Consider the following 13,271-nt stretch of genomic DNA (forward strand, 5'->3'; position numbering starts at 1 on the left):
GGCATACACACAGATAGGCTATTGTATACATAATAAATAAATATTTAAAAAAAAAAAAAGAGTACTGCCTGCTCTTCCAAAGATCCTGAGTTCAATTCCCAGCAACCACATGGTGGCTCACAACCATCTGTAATGAGGTCTGGTGCCCTCTTCTGGTCTACAGACATACTCACAGACAGAATATTGTATACGTAACAAATAAATAAATTTAAAAAAAAAATTTAAAAAATAATTTTTTAGCAGGGCATGGTAATACATGCCTTTAATCCCAACACGCAGGAGGCAGAGGAAGGTGGATCTCTGTGAGTTCAAGTCCAGCTTGGTCTACAAAACAAGTTTTGAGTTCCAGGACAGCCAAAGTTATTACACAGAAAATTCTTGTCTCGAAAACACACACACACACCTCTTTGGGGCATTTATTTTTATGATTTTATTATGTATGGATGTTGTGTCTGCATGAGGGTGTGTGTACATGAATATAGGTACTTTTGGAAGCATTAGATTCCTCTGGATATATGTTCACTTTTTTTTTTTTTGAGAAAGAATCTCTCTATATAGCCCAGGCTGTCCTAGAATTCTCTATGTAGACCAAGCTGATCTTGAATTCACAAAGATCCTCTGCCTCCGAAGAACTGAGATTTAAGGCATGTGCCACCATGCCCAGGTACTTACTTACTGATATTTTATTGTTGACAGTGATTTCTCTCCCACCCAGTCCTGCAGTGTTCAGTCCCAAAGAAACACACAGAGGTTTACATTAATTATAAACTGGTTGGCCTATTAGCTCAGGCTTCTTATTAACTCTTACATCCCACATTAACCCATAATTCTTGTCTGTGTTAGCCACATGGCTTGGTACTTTTATCAGTGAGGCATTCTCATCTTGCTTCCTCTGCATCTGGGTGATGGTTGCAGACTGAGCCTTTTCTCTTCCCAGAATTCTCCTGTTCTGGTTGCCCTGCCTATACTTCCTGCCTGGCTACTGGCCAATCAGCATTTTATTAAAACAATACAAGTCACAAGTTTTTACAGGGTACAAGACCAATGTCCCACAACATTTTATATTCTATTTTATTTACTAATTTTTATTTTGTTTTGTTTTATGTGTGTGGCTATTTTGCCTGAAAGTATGTGTTTGTACCGCGCATGTGCCTGGTACCCTTGGAGGCTAGAAGAGGGATATCAAATCCCCTGGAACTGGAGTTACAGACAGTTGTGAGGTGCCACATGGGTGCTGAGAATTGAACCCAGGTCCTCGGGAAGAGCTGCTAGTGCTCTTAACCACTGAGTTATGTCTCCAACCCTTCCATCCCATTTATTTATTTATTTATTATGTATACAATATTCTGTCTACTACATGTATTCCTGCAGGCCAGAAGAGGGCACCAGACAGATGGTTGTGAGCCACCATGTGGTTGCTGGGAATTGAACTCAGGACCTTTGGAAGAGCAGGCAATGCTGTTAACCACTGAGCCATCTCTCCAGCCCCCCATTTTATTTTATTTTATTTTATTTTATTTTATTTTATTTATTTTTTGGTTTTTTTTCGAGACAGGGTTTCTCTGTGGTTTTGGAACTTGTCCTGGAACTAGCTCTTGTAGACCAGGCTGGTCTCAAACTCACAGAGATCCGCCTGCCTCTGCCTCCCGAGTGCTGGGATTAAAGGCGTGCGCCACCACCGCCCGGCCCCCATTTTATTTTTTAAAAATGGTCAAGATACTATTACAGGAAGAACTGTGTTCCTTGGAAAATTAATAATGTCCTTTACAGTCCTCAGAAAGAGCCAACTAGGCAACACCTGAATCTTGGGATTTTAGCTTTCAACACCATGAGTCAAATTTCTGTCTTAAGCCACCCAGCTTGGGGTGTTTTATTATACCAGCCTAAAAAAAACTAATACACCCATCGGATGGCTTTTATGACTCAGTCTTGCGTTGTAACCTGAAGTTCTCACACCATAAAGTTGTTGCTTTTTTTCCCCTTGAATGCTTTCTCTTATGCAATCTTTGCAGTTGCTGGGTGGGATGTGGGGCCCGGAGGGAAGGCGAGGCAATGAAGTGTCAGGCGGGCCGTGTCATTAACAAACCTGGCCTGACCCTACAATTGCACAACCTTAAAATGAGTCGAGCCCTCCTCCCCTCACTGTATTCAGGCCCCACTGAAGCTGCAGCTACTCAGGCCTCTCTGCCTATCCTTAGACGGGGACTTCCTGAGATCTTCAAATGGCAGGACCTGGCTTCCACTACCATCTGCGGACAGTCATATGTGCGGTGGGCACCTGGAAGCACATATCAAGGCATGTGTGCCATGAGCTCACCTGAGCTCAGACCTCAGGGTAAACATTACTTGCTGGACCAGTCTCTGGACAGACACTCCTGCCTGATCTCCACCCCTGCTCTCAGACCTAAGACATTCATAAAGATACAGACGCCTCTTCTAGGCTCTGTCTTGGAGGCAATTGCATTACCCTCCCCCAATCCAGAAACCTCTGGGTAAGATGGAGAACCATCTGCTTTCCTAACCTGATGTTTATTCTGAGCCATAAAAACAGTGTCTGGGACTGCAGAGGTAGAGGTAGTGCTGTGGTTATGAGCTCTGGCTGCTCTTGCAGAGGACCTGCGTTTGATTACCAAGACCCACGTTGGTAGCACACAGCGATTTGCAGCTCCAGTTCCAGGGGTTGCGATGTTTCCTCTAGCATCTGATAGTACTAAACTAGCACGTGGCACACACACACATGCAGACGATATATCCACACACATTAAAGACAATCAAATAGTATGTGTTGGACTGTAGATGTGGCTCACTTGGTAGAATGCTTGCCTGACATGCAAAAAGCCCTGGGTTCAATTCTTAGCACAACATGAATACAAGCCCAGCACTTGGGAGGTAGAGGCAGGAGGATGCAGTTCAAGTTTGCACTTGGCTAAGTAACAATTTCAAGGCCAGTCTGGGCTAAGGAGTCCTTTCTCATCAACAACATCAAGTGCATATACCCAAGCAAATAATTAAACAACAACAACCAAAGTGCCTAGTGCCTGCTGTTTACAATAGGTCAGCGTTGCTCCAAGTATTTTATTCTCAACTGCAGGGGCTACATTACCCTTGTGGGCTCCATTTTGCAGATAATAAAACAGCCAGTTTTTCAGTTGGCACGTTTGGCAGGGCTCGAACACAAAGGGCCTCTGCTCAGAATCCACGACTATGCTGGATGTACAGTTTGTTCCTACCATTTTCAGACTGGTCGGGTCTATGTATGCGCTGTGCCCAGTGCCCGCGAACGTGCAGGGGAGGATCAGTTTCATCACCAGGGGGCAGCATAAGACTGGCTTTGGCTCTTCAGCCCAGCCCTGAAAGGCAACAGGAGAGCCAAAATAGTTGACACAGCCGCCCTCAGACACCATCCTTCCACACACTCCTTGACGGTCAGGTTTGGGTCCCTTGTTATCCTCCTCCAGCAAAAACTACGGAACAATCCTCTAGTTATGATGGTGACTCAGAAGCTGAGCAAGGTGTGTGTGTGTGTGTGTGTGTGTGTGTGTGTGTGTGCGCGGGTGCGCGTTTGTGAGTGTGTGTGACTCTAAGTCGGGCGCGCGTTTGTGAGTGTGTGTGACTCTAAGTGGCCCTGACTGATGACATGTGTTTGAACATGCCGCTACATGTGTGAACATATACGTGTGTGTGTGTGTGTGGTCTTGTGGCTAGGGAAATTGTACATGTTTGTTTTGGGGTGTGTCTCAGTGTTTACCCCAGATACAAACAGGAACTTTGCTAAGGTTGCAGAGCATATTCACACTCCAACTTGGCCTCCTAGGAATCTTCTGGCAGCCCTCAGTGGCCATCGCTAGGGCCTGAGGCATGGTACCCCGTGCGGACCCCTTGTCCTCCAAGTGCCTCTGGGAGTCTTCCAGAATTCTAAGCTAAGGGTTCCCCTCCCCCACTTCCTCCGTACAGCGTCACGGGACCTCTAAGGCGTTCCCGCCTAGGAAGGAGGTGAACCTAGTTCTTCGGGGCCTCAGGCTCCGGGCTGCTTCTCAGGGTCCTCCACTGGAGGGAGCGCACAGCCCAGTGGGACCAGATGCCCAGTCCCCAGGGGCCCCAACCTCTGACCCGGAGAAAGTTTGTGTGGTAGCTAGGCAGTTTAGGGTGGCACGCCTCTCCCAGCTATTAGGTGACTCTCCAGAGGAAAAAATGGATCACTGTTCTGGGGGCTAGAGTACTTGAAGGTCAGCCTCCTACCAGCGTGACTCAGTGGAACTCCAGCTATGCCCTCCCCACTACGTGCTTCCCCACCGGGCACCGGGAGGCATACATGTTCGCCCCACTTTCTTCCTCTTCCTCCTCCAGCCCACTTTCTCTTTTCTGTGTCGTCAGAGCTCCAGGGAGGGACCTGGGCAGGCAGAGAAGCCGGAAACAGCAGGCCGGGGCAGCCAGGGTTTACAGTGAAGAGGAAGGCCGGATCCGAGTGCCTGCGTGCGTGTGTTTGTGTGTGTGTATACATTGAGTTTTTAGGGCCAGCCCAGGACCCGCTGGACAGCGCTACAGATCCATGGGGCCTGGCAGTGCCCGCTGAGAGAGGGAGAAGATAGCAGAGGGGCTGCCAAGGTGAGGGGGATGTCTGCGGGCGAGGAAGGTGGGGGGACCTTTGACTAAACGTGAGGGATGGATTTTCGGGGCCTCTCGGGATCCTCCCCTGGGCGGGGCGCTTGGGCCCCTGGAAATCGTTTGCTGGTGTTAGTGGCTGGTAGCACCGGGTTCCGGCAGTTTCCAACTTTCGAAGGACTCTGGTGGGTACAGGCCTCCACACTCCCCTCCCCAGCGCGTCACGTCACTTTCCCCAACGCTCAGCCCTGCACCTCCTGAGACGTGGAAAGTCGCGGAGCAGAGGGGAAGGAGGGCCCTCTGGGTGGATGGGGGGGGAACGTGGCTGCCCCTCCCTAGAAGTTGATGCTCCTGGGCCCCGAGCCTGTTCAAGCCCTAGCTGCTGCCCGCTAAAGGTTCCTGTTCAGGGTGTGGCTGGAGGATGAGCGAGACCCAGATGCAGACCTCATGGTGCCCCAGAGGAGGGGGAATTTCCCCCTCACACGGCTCGCTTGGCTGCAAAAAACACTGAGATTTCCCCGTGGGAGGGCGGCCGGCCGGGGGTTAACCCTCCTCGTGCTGACCTGGCTCCACCTCCTCGCGCCCTTTCCCGCCCCCACTGCCACCGCCACCGCCACTTACACACATTGGGCAACCCAGAGAAAACCTTGACTTTTGCTATTGGGGTTCCACGGTCTGCGGACTCGGAATGTAGGGGAAGAGGAGATAGGGAAGGACTTGGGCTACCAAGCTTATGAAGAAGCTTCTGGGCTGTCGGGCTTCCCCTACCGAGGAAGGGGAGGGGGGGGGGGAGGCTGGAAGGGAACGCTGGCCCCGCCTCTTGCAGTGTGGCTCCGCCTTTCTTCCTTCCCTCTGTAGGGGACTGAATGCAAACGGTGTCAGTGTCCAGGCCCCACCTGTAGACCCCGTACCGTTACTGGGTGCGCAGGGGAGAAACATGGTTACATGGTGTCTGGGGAGGGAGGAGGTTGAGACTTGAATCATTCTGTAAGGGGATTTAGAGGAAATGGGAGCTGTTTGTGGCTTGGAGGTCCCCAGTCCCCAGGAGGATAAGGATTGGGCCAAAGGTCTGGAATCAGAGCACTCCAGAGACTGGGAGGAAGACAGAATTCTTCCTTGAATTTGAGAATAAGCTGAATGGTATTCTTCAGGATGCCCCACCCAAAGGGGTAGACAGTTTTAGAACAGAAAGTCTCTGGTGGAGGACCCTGAGCGGTGGTGAGAGCTCTTGGAGTCAGAGGGAGAGAGAGAAACAAGATGTTTAGGGGTAGCAATGTCCTGAGAAGGGGCCTCTTTGTCTTCCATCTGGAAGCCCCGGGGGAGTTGAGAGGCTCAAACAACAGGGGGACTTGGGGACACCCAGGGAGTTTCCATCCGTCTTCCTCCTCCTCTTCCTCTCTGAGAGGACACTATGAGAAATGCGAGCTGAGAGCCCCCTGGGAAACCACTGGTCTACCCAGCCCACCCTGAGGCCCCTGGGAAAGTAGGGAGCTAGCTCTCTCTGCCTGCGCCTACCTCCTCTCTCCCTTTTCTCTCCTCTTCCTCTGGTGTTTGGTTCTCTGGTTGCCTAACTCTTCCCTCCAGGTCGGCCAACCCTGCTGTTTCTCCACTCTCCCTCTTCCTGCCATTCTTCCTACCCTCTCTATTTTCTTGAGGTGATTGGGCTTCTGAGCCAGAAGGAATCCTAACAGCACAGTGTAGTGATTGATCCTTACGGAGATCCTGAGCCTAATCACCAGCTCCTTGCCCAGTGGCCTTGGCCAAGTTGAATAACCTCCTGAGCCTTAGTTTCTTCATCTAGGAAAAGGGGTAATTTCACACTTTAAAATAGGGCTGGAGAGATGGCTCAGTAGTTAAGAGCATTGGCTGCTCTCCCCAAGGACCTGAGTTTGATTCAGGCATACATGGCAGCTCACAGCTGTGTATAACTCCAGTTCCAGAGGCATACATACGTGCAGGCAAAACTCCCATTAACATTAGATAATAAAAAACTAAAACAATTGTTGGAAGGGGACAGGGATGTAGCTCAGGGATAGAGCATTTGTGTAGCATGCATGAGGCCCTGGGCTTCTTTCCTAACACACGCACACGTGCATACATGTGTTTGCACACACACACACACACACATGGTTGTGAGGTTCCAATGAGCTAATGTGTTGAGTATGATATATCTATGGAATAGTGCAAAATAAATATTAGACATTACCGCTCTACCGTCATCGTCGCTATCAAGTTGGTGATTTTTGCAGTGTTGGGCGTTGAACTTTCAGACATTTTACAAATGCTAGGCAGGCGACTTCCCCTGGCAATGTCTTTCAGGTTGCTTCCTAGGGCAGGTAATTTTGAATTTTGAAAGTTTTCCACGGGCCCCTTTGGGGTCGGGAGGAAGGGCAAAAGGGAGAGGACCCAGTGGACTTGCTGCCGTCCACACTTGCCTTTGGCTGTGCTTTGCATCCCTCCCTCCCCAGGGGTTTGCTCTCTGTGGTTTTAGTTACCTGCAGTAAGCCACACTCTGAGAATGTGAAATGGAAAATACCAGAAAAAGCAATTCGTGACTTTTAAACAACTTTTATTATAGTATGCTGTAAGTTTATTCTATTGTTGCTCTTAATTTCTTTATCCAACTTATGTATTAAACTTTGTGTAGATATATATGGGAGAAAATATAATAGATACAAGAGTAGATGTTACATGCTGTTTTAGGCCCTATTCATGGTCTCGAGTATCCAGATGATGTCTTGGAGTGTCCCTTCCGGACACTAGTGTCACATGATTAAAAACTAGGAGTCAAGTGCAGTGGTGCATGTCAGTAGCCCTAGCATTTGGGACGTAGAGACCAGAGGATCTTACGGCACACACCTTTACTCCAGTACCCAGGAGGCAGTGGCAGGCAGATTTCTATGAGTTTGAGGCCTGGCCTACATAGGAAGGTCCTCTGATGTACTCAGATCACTTGCCTAGCACATTCAAGGCCCCGAGTTTGCTCACAGCACCCCTAGAATCAAAATTGTTTAGCGCTTTCAAATGTTTGGAAACAGCAAAGGCATGGAGGTGTGTACCTGCAATTCCAGTACGTGAGGGGCCGAGGGGAAAGGGTTCCTTGAGCTCAGGAGCTCAAGAACAAACTGGTCCACAGAGCTAGATTTCTTACAACAAAAGTTTAGAAAGTGCTCTGTGCATTCAGCCCTCATATTTCGTGACCAAGATCCTTAGAGTGTAGTCTTTTTACCCCCAGATCCAGCGCAGGTCCTGTCTTCCCTGAGTCTGCTCTCTCTCCTCTGTCTCGTGTCTTCTTGTCACCTCGCCCTCTGGCTGTGTTTCTTCAGCTTGCCCATGTCTATCACAGAAGGTATTGCCCTGTTTCAGGCATTGGTCAAGGGAGCCCATGGCTTAAGGTGCCCTGGCAGTGGGTATGACCAAATGGCAGGAGAAGAAAAAGGCTGTCCGGGAAGAAGGATTGTGATGCCCCACATCTTCACTCAACTCTGGGACTTGACCCTGAGAAACCAGGATGAATCTAAGCTCTGGAAAGATGCACAGTTCTAGGCTCAGCAAAACTGAAGGAAGTTCTTGTCAGGACCATCCATGTGGAAGAGCTGTGGATGCCCCAGAAGCTATGCTGAGTTTCTGGGGGCCTCTTTGAATGGCCTTGCTCTTCTCTCCCAGGCACCTTGCACACCCCAGATCATGTCTCTGTGGGGTCTGGTTTCTAAGATGTCCCCAGAAAAACTACAACGACTCTACGTTGACTTTCCCCAACACCTTCGGCATCTCCTGGCTGAATGGCTGGAGAAGCAGCCCTGGTGAGTCCCTTATGTGTCTTCCCTCTCTTCAGAGCCCTTCCTGATGGAATTCAGGACTGAGGACTCATTAGTATATAGGTAATAGCCTAGACTTGGCGTGGAGCCAGCACAGAGTGGGAGCGGGAGGCACGGGGACAGCTGTAGAATGGAGGCTCAGAAGCACCGAGGAAGCCCTGGCTTGAGATAGATGATGTCCCCACAGGGAGTTCCTGGTTGGTTCAGATGCCTTCTGCTACAACATGGCTAGTGCCCTGCTTTCAGCCACTGTCCAGCAACTTCAGACCTCTGCAGGGGAGCAGGGGAAAGGAAGCACCATTTTGCAGCACATCAGTACCCTGGAGGTAGGACAAGAGGGGAAGGGAAAAGGTTGGGGTGGGATCAAGGTAGAGCTGGAGTGCGCACTGGGTACAGGAAGAAAACTGCTTGGATGGGAGATGTTGAAAGCAAATGGTACTCTTGTGGTTGGGCGCTAGCTGGCATGCAAATCGGTTCTTAGAGCATGCAAATGTTTGATGCTTGAGAGTCTACAGTTATGGTCCTCGCCAGTGTATCCATGAATGGGGACAAGGAACTGGGGGAGGACATGTATAAGAGTGAGGCTAACTGCTAATCCCTTTCAATTCTATAGAGCATCTATCAGAGGGACCCTCTGAAGCTTGTGGCCACCATGAGACAAATACTTCAAGGGGAGAAAAAAGCTGTTATAGAAGAGGTATTGTGATACCCCACTTCCCATTTGTATTAGTCGGGGTTCTCTGGAGGAAGAGAACTTACAGAATGAATATGTGTATTTGCATGCATGTATATATATATATATGTGTGTGTGTGCATATTTATATACATATAAATATGTATTGTCTATATACACGGTTTACGAATTGTGGTCCAACTAGTTTAACAATGGCTGTCTACCAATGGAAGGTTCAAGAATCTACTAGTTGTTCAGTCCATAAAGTTAGATGTCTCATCTGGTCTTCAGTATACTCTGGAATCTTGAAGTAGGCCCTAATGCCAGGGAAGGAGTAGACTGGCTAGGGAGATCAAGAGCACGCAGGCAAAGAGGCAAGCTTCCTCCTTCCATGTCCTTTATGTGGGCTACCAGCAGGAGTGGCCCAGATTAAAGGTGGGTCATCCCACCTCAAAAGATCTGGATTAAATCTTTCCTAACATAAACACTTGGGAGGCAGTGACAGGCAGATCTCGGAGTTTGAGGCCAGCCTGGTGAATTCCAACAGAGCTACACAGAAACCCCATCTGAAAAAGCTAAGAAAAAAAGGAAAAAAAGGAAGAAAGAAAGAAAGAAAGAAAGAAAGAAAGAAAGAAAGAAAGAAAGGGAAAAAGAGAAAAAGAAAAATCCTTCACGGGTGTACCTAGCCACTTGAGTTTTAGTTAATTCCAGATATAGTTAAATTTACAACCAAAACTAGCCATCACCCATTGTTAAATTGATACATAGTTATATCTCCTTAGGTCATGCTTAATTTCCAAAGAAAACAATAACCCAGGTCATAATTATGCCTAACACGGTATAACTATCCCACATACAACCACAAACACATTATATATTTAAAATAGGTAGCAGTGTCCCTTGAGGGACATTTTTTTAATATCTCAAGCTTAAATATCATAACCACTGATATTATCTCTCTCTCTCTCTCTCTCTCTTTTTGAGATGGGGGTTTCTTTGTGTAGCTCTGACTGTCCTGGAACTTGCTCTGTAGACCAGGCTGGCCTCGAACTCATAGAGATTAAAGGTGTACACCTCTACTGTCTGGCCTTATTTATTTATTTTTAATAATGTGTTTATTTTTATTTTATATGCATTTGTGATTTACCTATATGTGTGTCTGTGTGACGGTGTCAGATCTCCTGGAACTGGAGTTACAGGCAGGTGTGAGCTGCCATGTGGGTGCTGGGAATTGAACCAGGGTCCTCTGGAAAAGCAGCCAGTACTCTTAGCTACTGAGCAATTTCTCCAGCCCCTTAGCTAATATTTATAACTACCTTCCTCTACTACCCACCCTGTATTTCCTCCACCCTCTGCAAGCACCTCAGCAGGTCTTGGCTCTTTTCCTGCAGGAGTGACCCACGCCTTCATTCCTGACAGGTCTGTGTCCTTTGTTACCCTGCCGGGATTAGGCTGTAGTTTCCTATTGACCTTAATTACAGGACACAATAGCACCAAGAGATGCCCTGAAGGATTTCCTGCACTCCAGACATAATCTCTCTTACATCCACTGTGGAGAGGCAGTCCAGTTTTCCCCTGGTAATCCCCTCAGAACACTGTTACTCCTGTTGACTTAGAGGTATCAGAAGCACAAAGTGACCAGGGGAAGTCTGAGCTTCTGCTTCAATGGAATGCTTGTTATGTCTCCTGGCAGGAGCGCTCCACTTCTAGGCCAGCAGAACTTGATGTTGCAGGAACAGGAAGCAAGAATGTGTCCAGTGGGTCACTAGGTGTGATAGTGGGTGAAATCACCCCCTTTCCACCCCTTGATTCCTGGACCCGTGGATCCTAGCCCAAGCCATGAAAACCTAGGAAGAATTTAAACTCAGAAAAGACTCCATGATCTAGGCCCAGGATAACCTGCGGTTAGAGTGAACCCCAAACCAAGTTTAGAGAGACAGAGCAAGGGTTAAGAAAGTAGTTCTGGCCGGGCGGTGGTGGCGCACGCCTTTAATCCCAGCACTTGGGAGGCAGAGACAGGCGGATCTTTGTGAGTTCGAGACCAGCCTGGTCTACAAGAGCTAGTTCCAGGACAGGCTCCAAAGCCACAGAGAAACCCTGTCTCGAAAAACCAAAAAAAAAAAAAAAAAAAAAAAAGAAAGTAGTTCTGCCTGGAGAATGGTCTTACCCTAAGGAGGTCCGAGGAGGGGTAGATGGGGGTGCAGAGGAATGGGCAGAGCAGCTCACCTCTTGACATCTGCTCCTCCCATGCAGTTCCGCCACCTGCCGGTGCCCTTCCACCAGAGGCAGGAAGAACTCAAGTTTACCACAGCCCTAGGGAGGCTTCATCACCGAGTAAGGGAGACCCGCCTTCTCCGAGAAACTCTGCAGCAAGGAACCAAGGCTGGACAAGGTGGGGTCCAAGGCCTGGATTCCGGAGGAGTTTGGGGAGGGTTGAGAAGTGATCTTTTCTTGGACCTCTGCCTTGCGTGAACCTCCATTCATCTTATCCCCCTGATTTCTGCCTCTGCTCTCAGTGTCTCTGCACAGCTTGATAGAAACTCCTGCCAATGGCACTGGCCCAAGGGAGGTGAGTAACGGACGGGCAGGTGGACACTGAGGTCCATGTGAGCTGGAAGGATCGAGTTGACAGACAGGAACTGAATGTGGGAGGGGACCGGGAGAAGGTAACGTGTGGCCCTGGCTCAGGCTCCTTTCTGCTGTTAGGACCTAGCCACAATGCTGCAGGGGACTGTGGGGGACCTGGAGGCCACCCAGGCCCTGGTGCTGAAAAGGATCCAGATTTGGAAGCGGCAGCAGCAGCTGGCAGGGAATGGTACACCCTTTGAGGAGAGCCTCACAGGGCTGCAGAAAAGGTGAGGGCAGGGCTGCTGGGGTGGGAGCATGCTGAGGTGGGTACCATTGTCTCTGCAGGGTGGTACACAGGTGTGAGGGAGAGGGGGCTGAGGACAGTGGCTTTGAAGGAGGCCAAACCCACAGAAGTCAGTTCTGCTCGCAGAAGGAACTGAACTCAAGACTGTGCGTGGTTGTTGTCCACAAAGATCCTTCACACGCAGCTCAGTTGAGGAGACACAAATAGAGAGTCTGCCATCATTTCTCTCTTCAGGTCCATGTTCAGAGGAGTGAGGGGGCTGGCTTGTAGGTTTGTACGTTTTGTTTTGGGTTTTTTTTTTTTTTTTTGGTTTTTCGAGACAGGGTTTCTCTGTAGTTTTTGGTGCCTGTTCTGGAACTAGCTCTTATAGATCAGGTTGGCCTCAAGCTCACAGAGATTTGCCTGCCTCTGCCTCCCGAGTGCTGGGATTAAAGGCGTGTGCCACCACTGCCCGGCTTGTTTTGGTTTTTTTGAAACAGGGTTTCTCTGTGTAGTCATAACTGTTCTGGAACTTGCTTTGTAGACCAGGACGGCCTCAAACTCAGAGATCTGCCTGCCTCTGCCTCCTGAGTGCTGGGATTAAAGGTGTGTGCCACCGCCACCCAGCTTATGTATGTTTGTTTTTAAGTGTAAGACAATGTCTTACACTGTAAGATGTACTGGAACCATAGGAAGAGGCTGCTGGGCTCTCCACAGGGACTCTAGGTCTTGACAGTGGTCACCTCGTGGAAGCCAAGATAGGTCCTAGAACCCCCTTGAGTCCACGTGCCTACAGCTCAGTCTGAGTCTGCCTACACAATATCCTGTGTTCTCCTGGGTTTAGGCTAAAGAAAACAGCCTGAATTCTGTGCTCCCTGACACAGGTGTGAAAGCCTCGTGGAAATCTATTCCCAGCTGCAGCAGGAGGTTGGGGCAGCCAGTGGGGAGCTTGAGCCCAAGACCAGGGCGGCGCTGCTAAGCCGACTGGATGAAGTCCTGCGAGCCCTTGTGACCAGGTAGACACTATAAGCCCCTGCTGTAAGCAGACACCAGGAAATGAAGGAGGCCACCTGGAGGGGACCCAGGCCCTAACACTCTCCTCCTCACCCTTCCAGTTCTTTCCTGGTGGAGAAGCAGCCCCCCCAGGTTCTGAAGACACAAACTAAGTTCCAGGCTGGAGTTCGGTTCCTGCTGGGTATGCAGCTCCTGGGGACCTCAGCCAAGCCTCCCCTGGTCAGGGCTGACATGGTGACAGAGAAGCAGGCCAGAGAACTAAGCCTGCCACAGGGGCCTGGGACTGGAGTGTAAGTGAAGGCTGGCCTTGGTT

The 13,271-nt window shown here is 49.4% G+C and overlaps 1 protein-coding gene across 1 annotated transcript in view; it reads left to right on the forward strand.

Moving 5' to 3' along the window:
* Positions 1–4,393: 4,393 nt before the first annotated feature.
* Stat6 (signal transducer and activator of transcription 6) overlaps positions 4,394–13,271 on the forward strand; it is a 17,617-nt gene continuing 8,739 nt past the window's right edge. The window contains exons 1-9 of the mRNA XM_005358011.3: positions 4,394–4,605; positions 8,269–8,405; positions 8,608–8,746; positions 9,034–9,117; positions 11,347–11,485; positions 11,610–11,662; positions 11,800–11,948; positions 12,829–12,960; positions 13,060–13,248. Of these exons, the coding sequence (XP_005358068.1) occupies positions 8,290–8,405; positions 8,608–8,746; positions 9,034–9,117; positions 11,347–11,485; positions 11,610–11,662; positions 11,800–11,948; positions 12,829–12,960; positions 13,060–13,248 (1,001 nt within the window). The 5' untranslated portion in view covers positions 4,394–4,605; positions 8,269–8,289. The remainder of the gene's footprint in view (positions 4,606–8,268; positions 8,406–8,607; positions 8,747–9,033; positions 9,118–11,346; positions 11,486–11,609; positions 11,663–11,799; positions 11,949–12,828; positions 12,961–13,059; positions 13,249–13,271) is intronic.

This window comes from Microtus ochrogaster, chromosome 24 (genome assembly GCF_000317375.1).
Source record: "Microtus ochrogaster isolate Prairie Vole_2 chromosome 24, MicOch1.0, whole genome shotgun sequence".
Lineage (NCBI taxonomy): Eukaryota > Metazoa > Chordata > Mammalia > Rodentia > Cricetidae > Microtus > Microtus ochrogaster.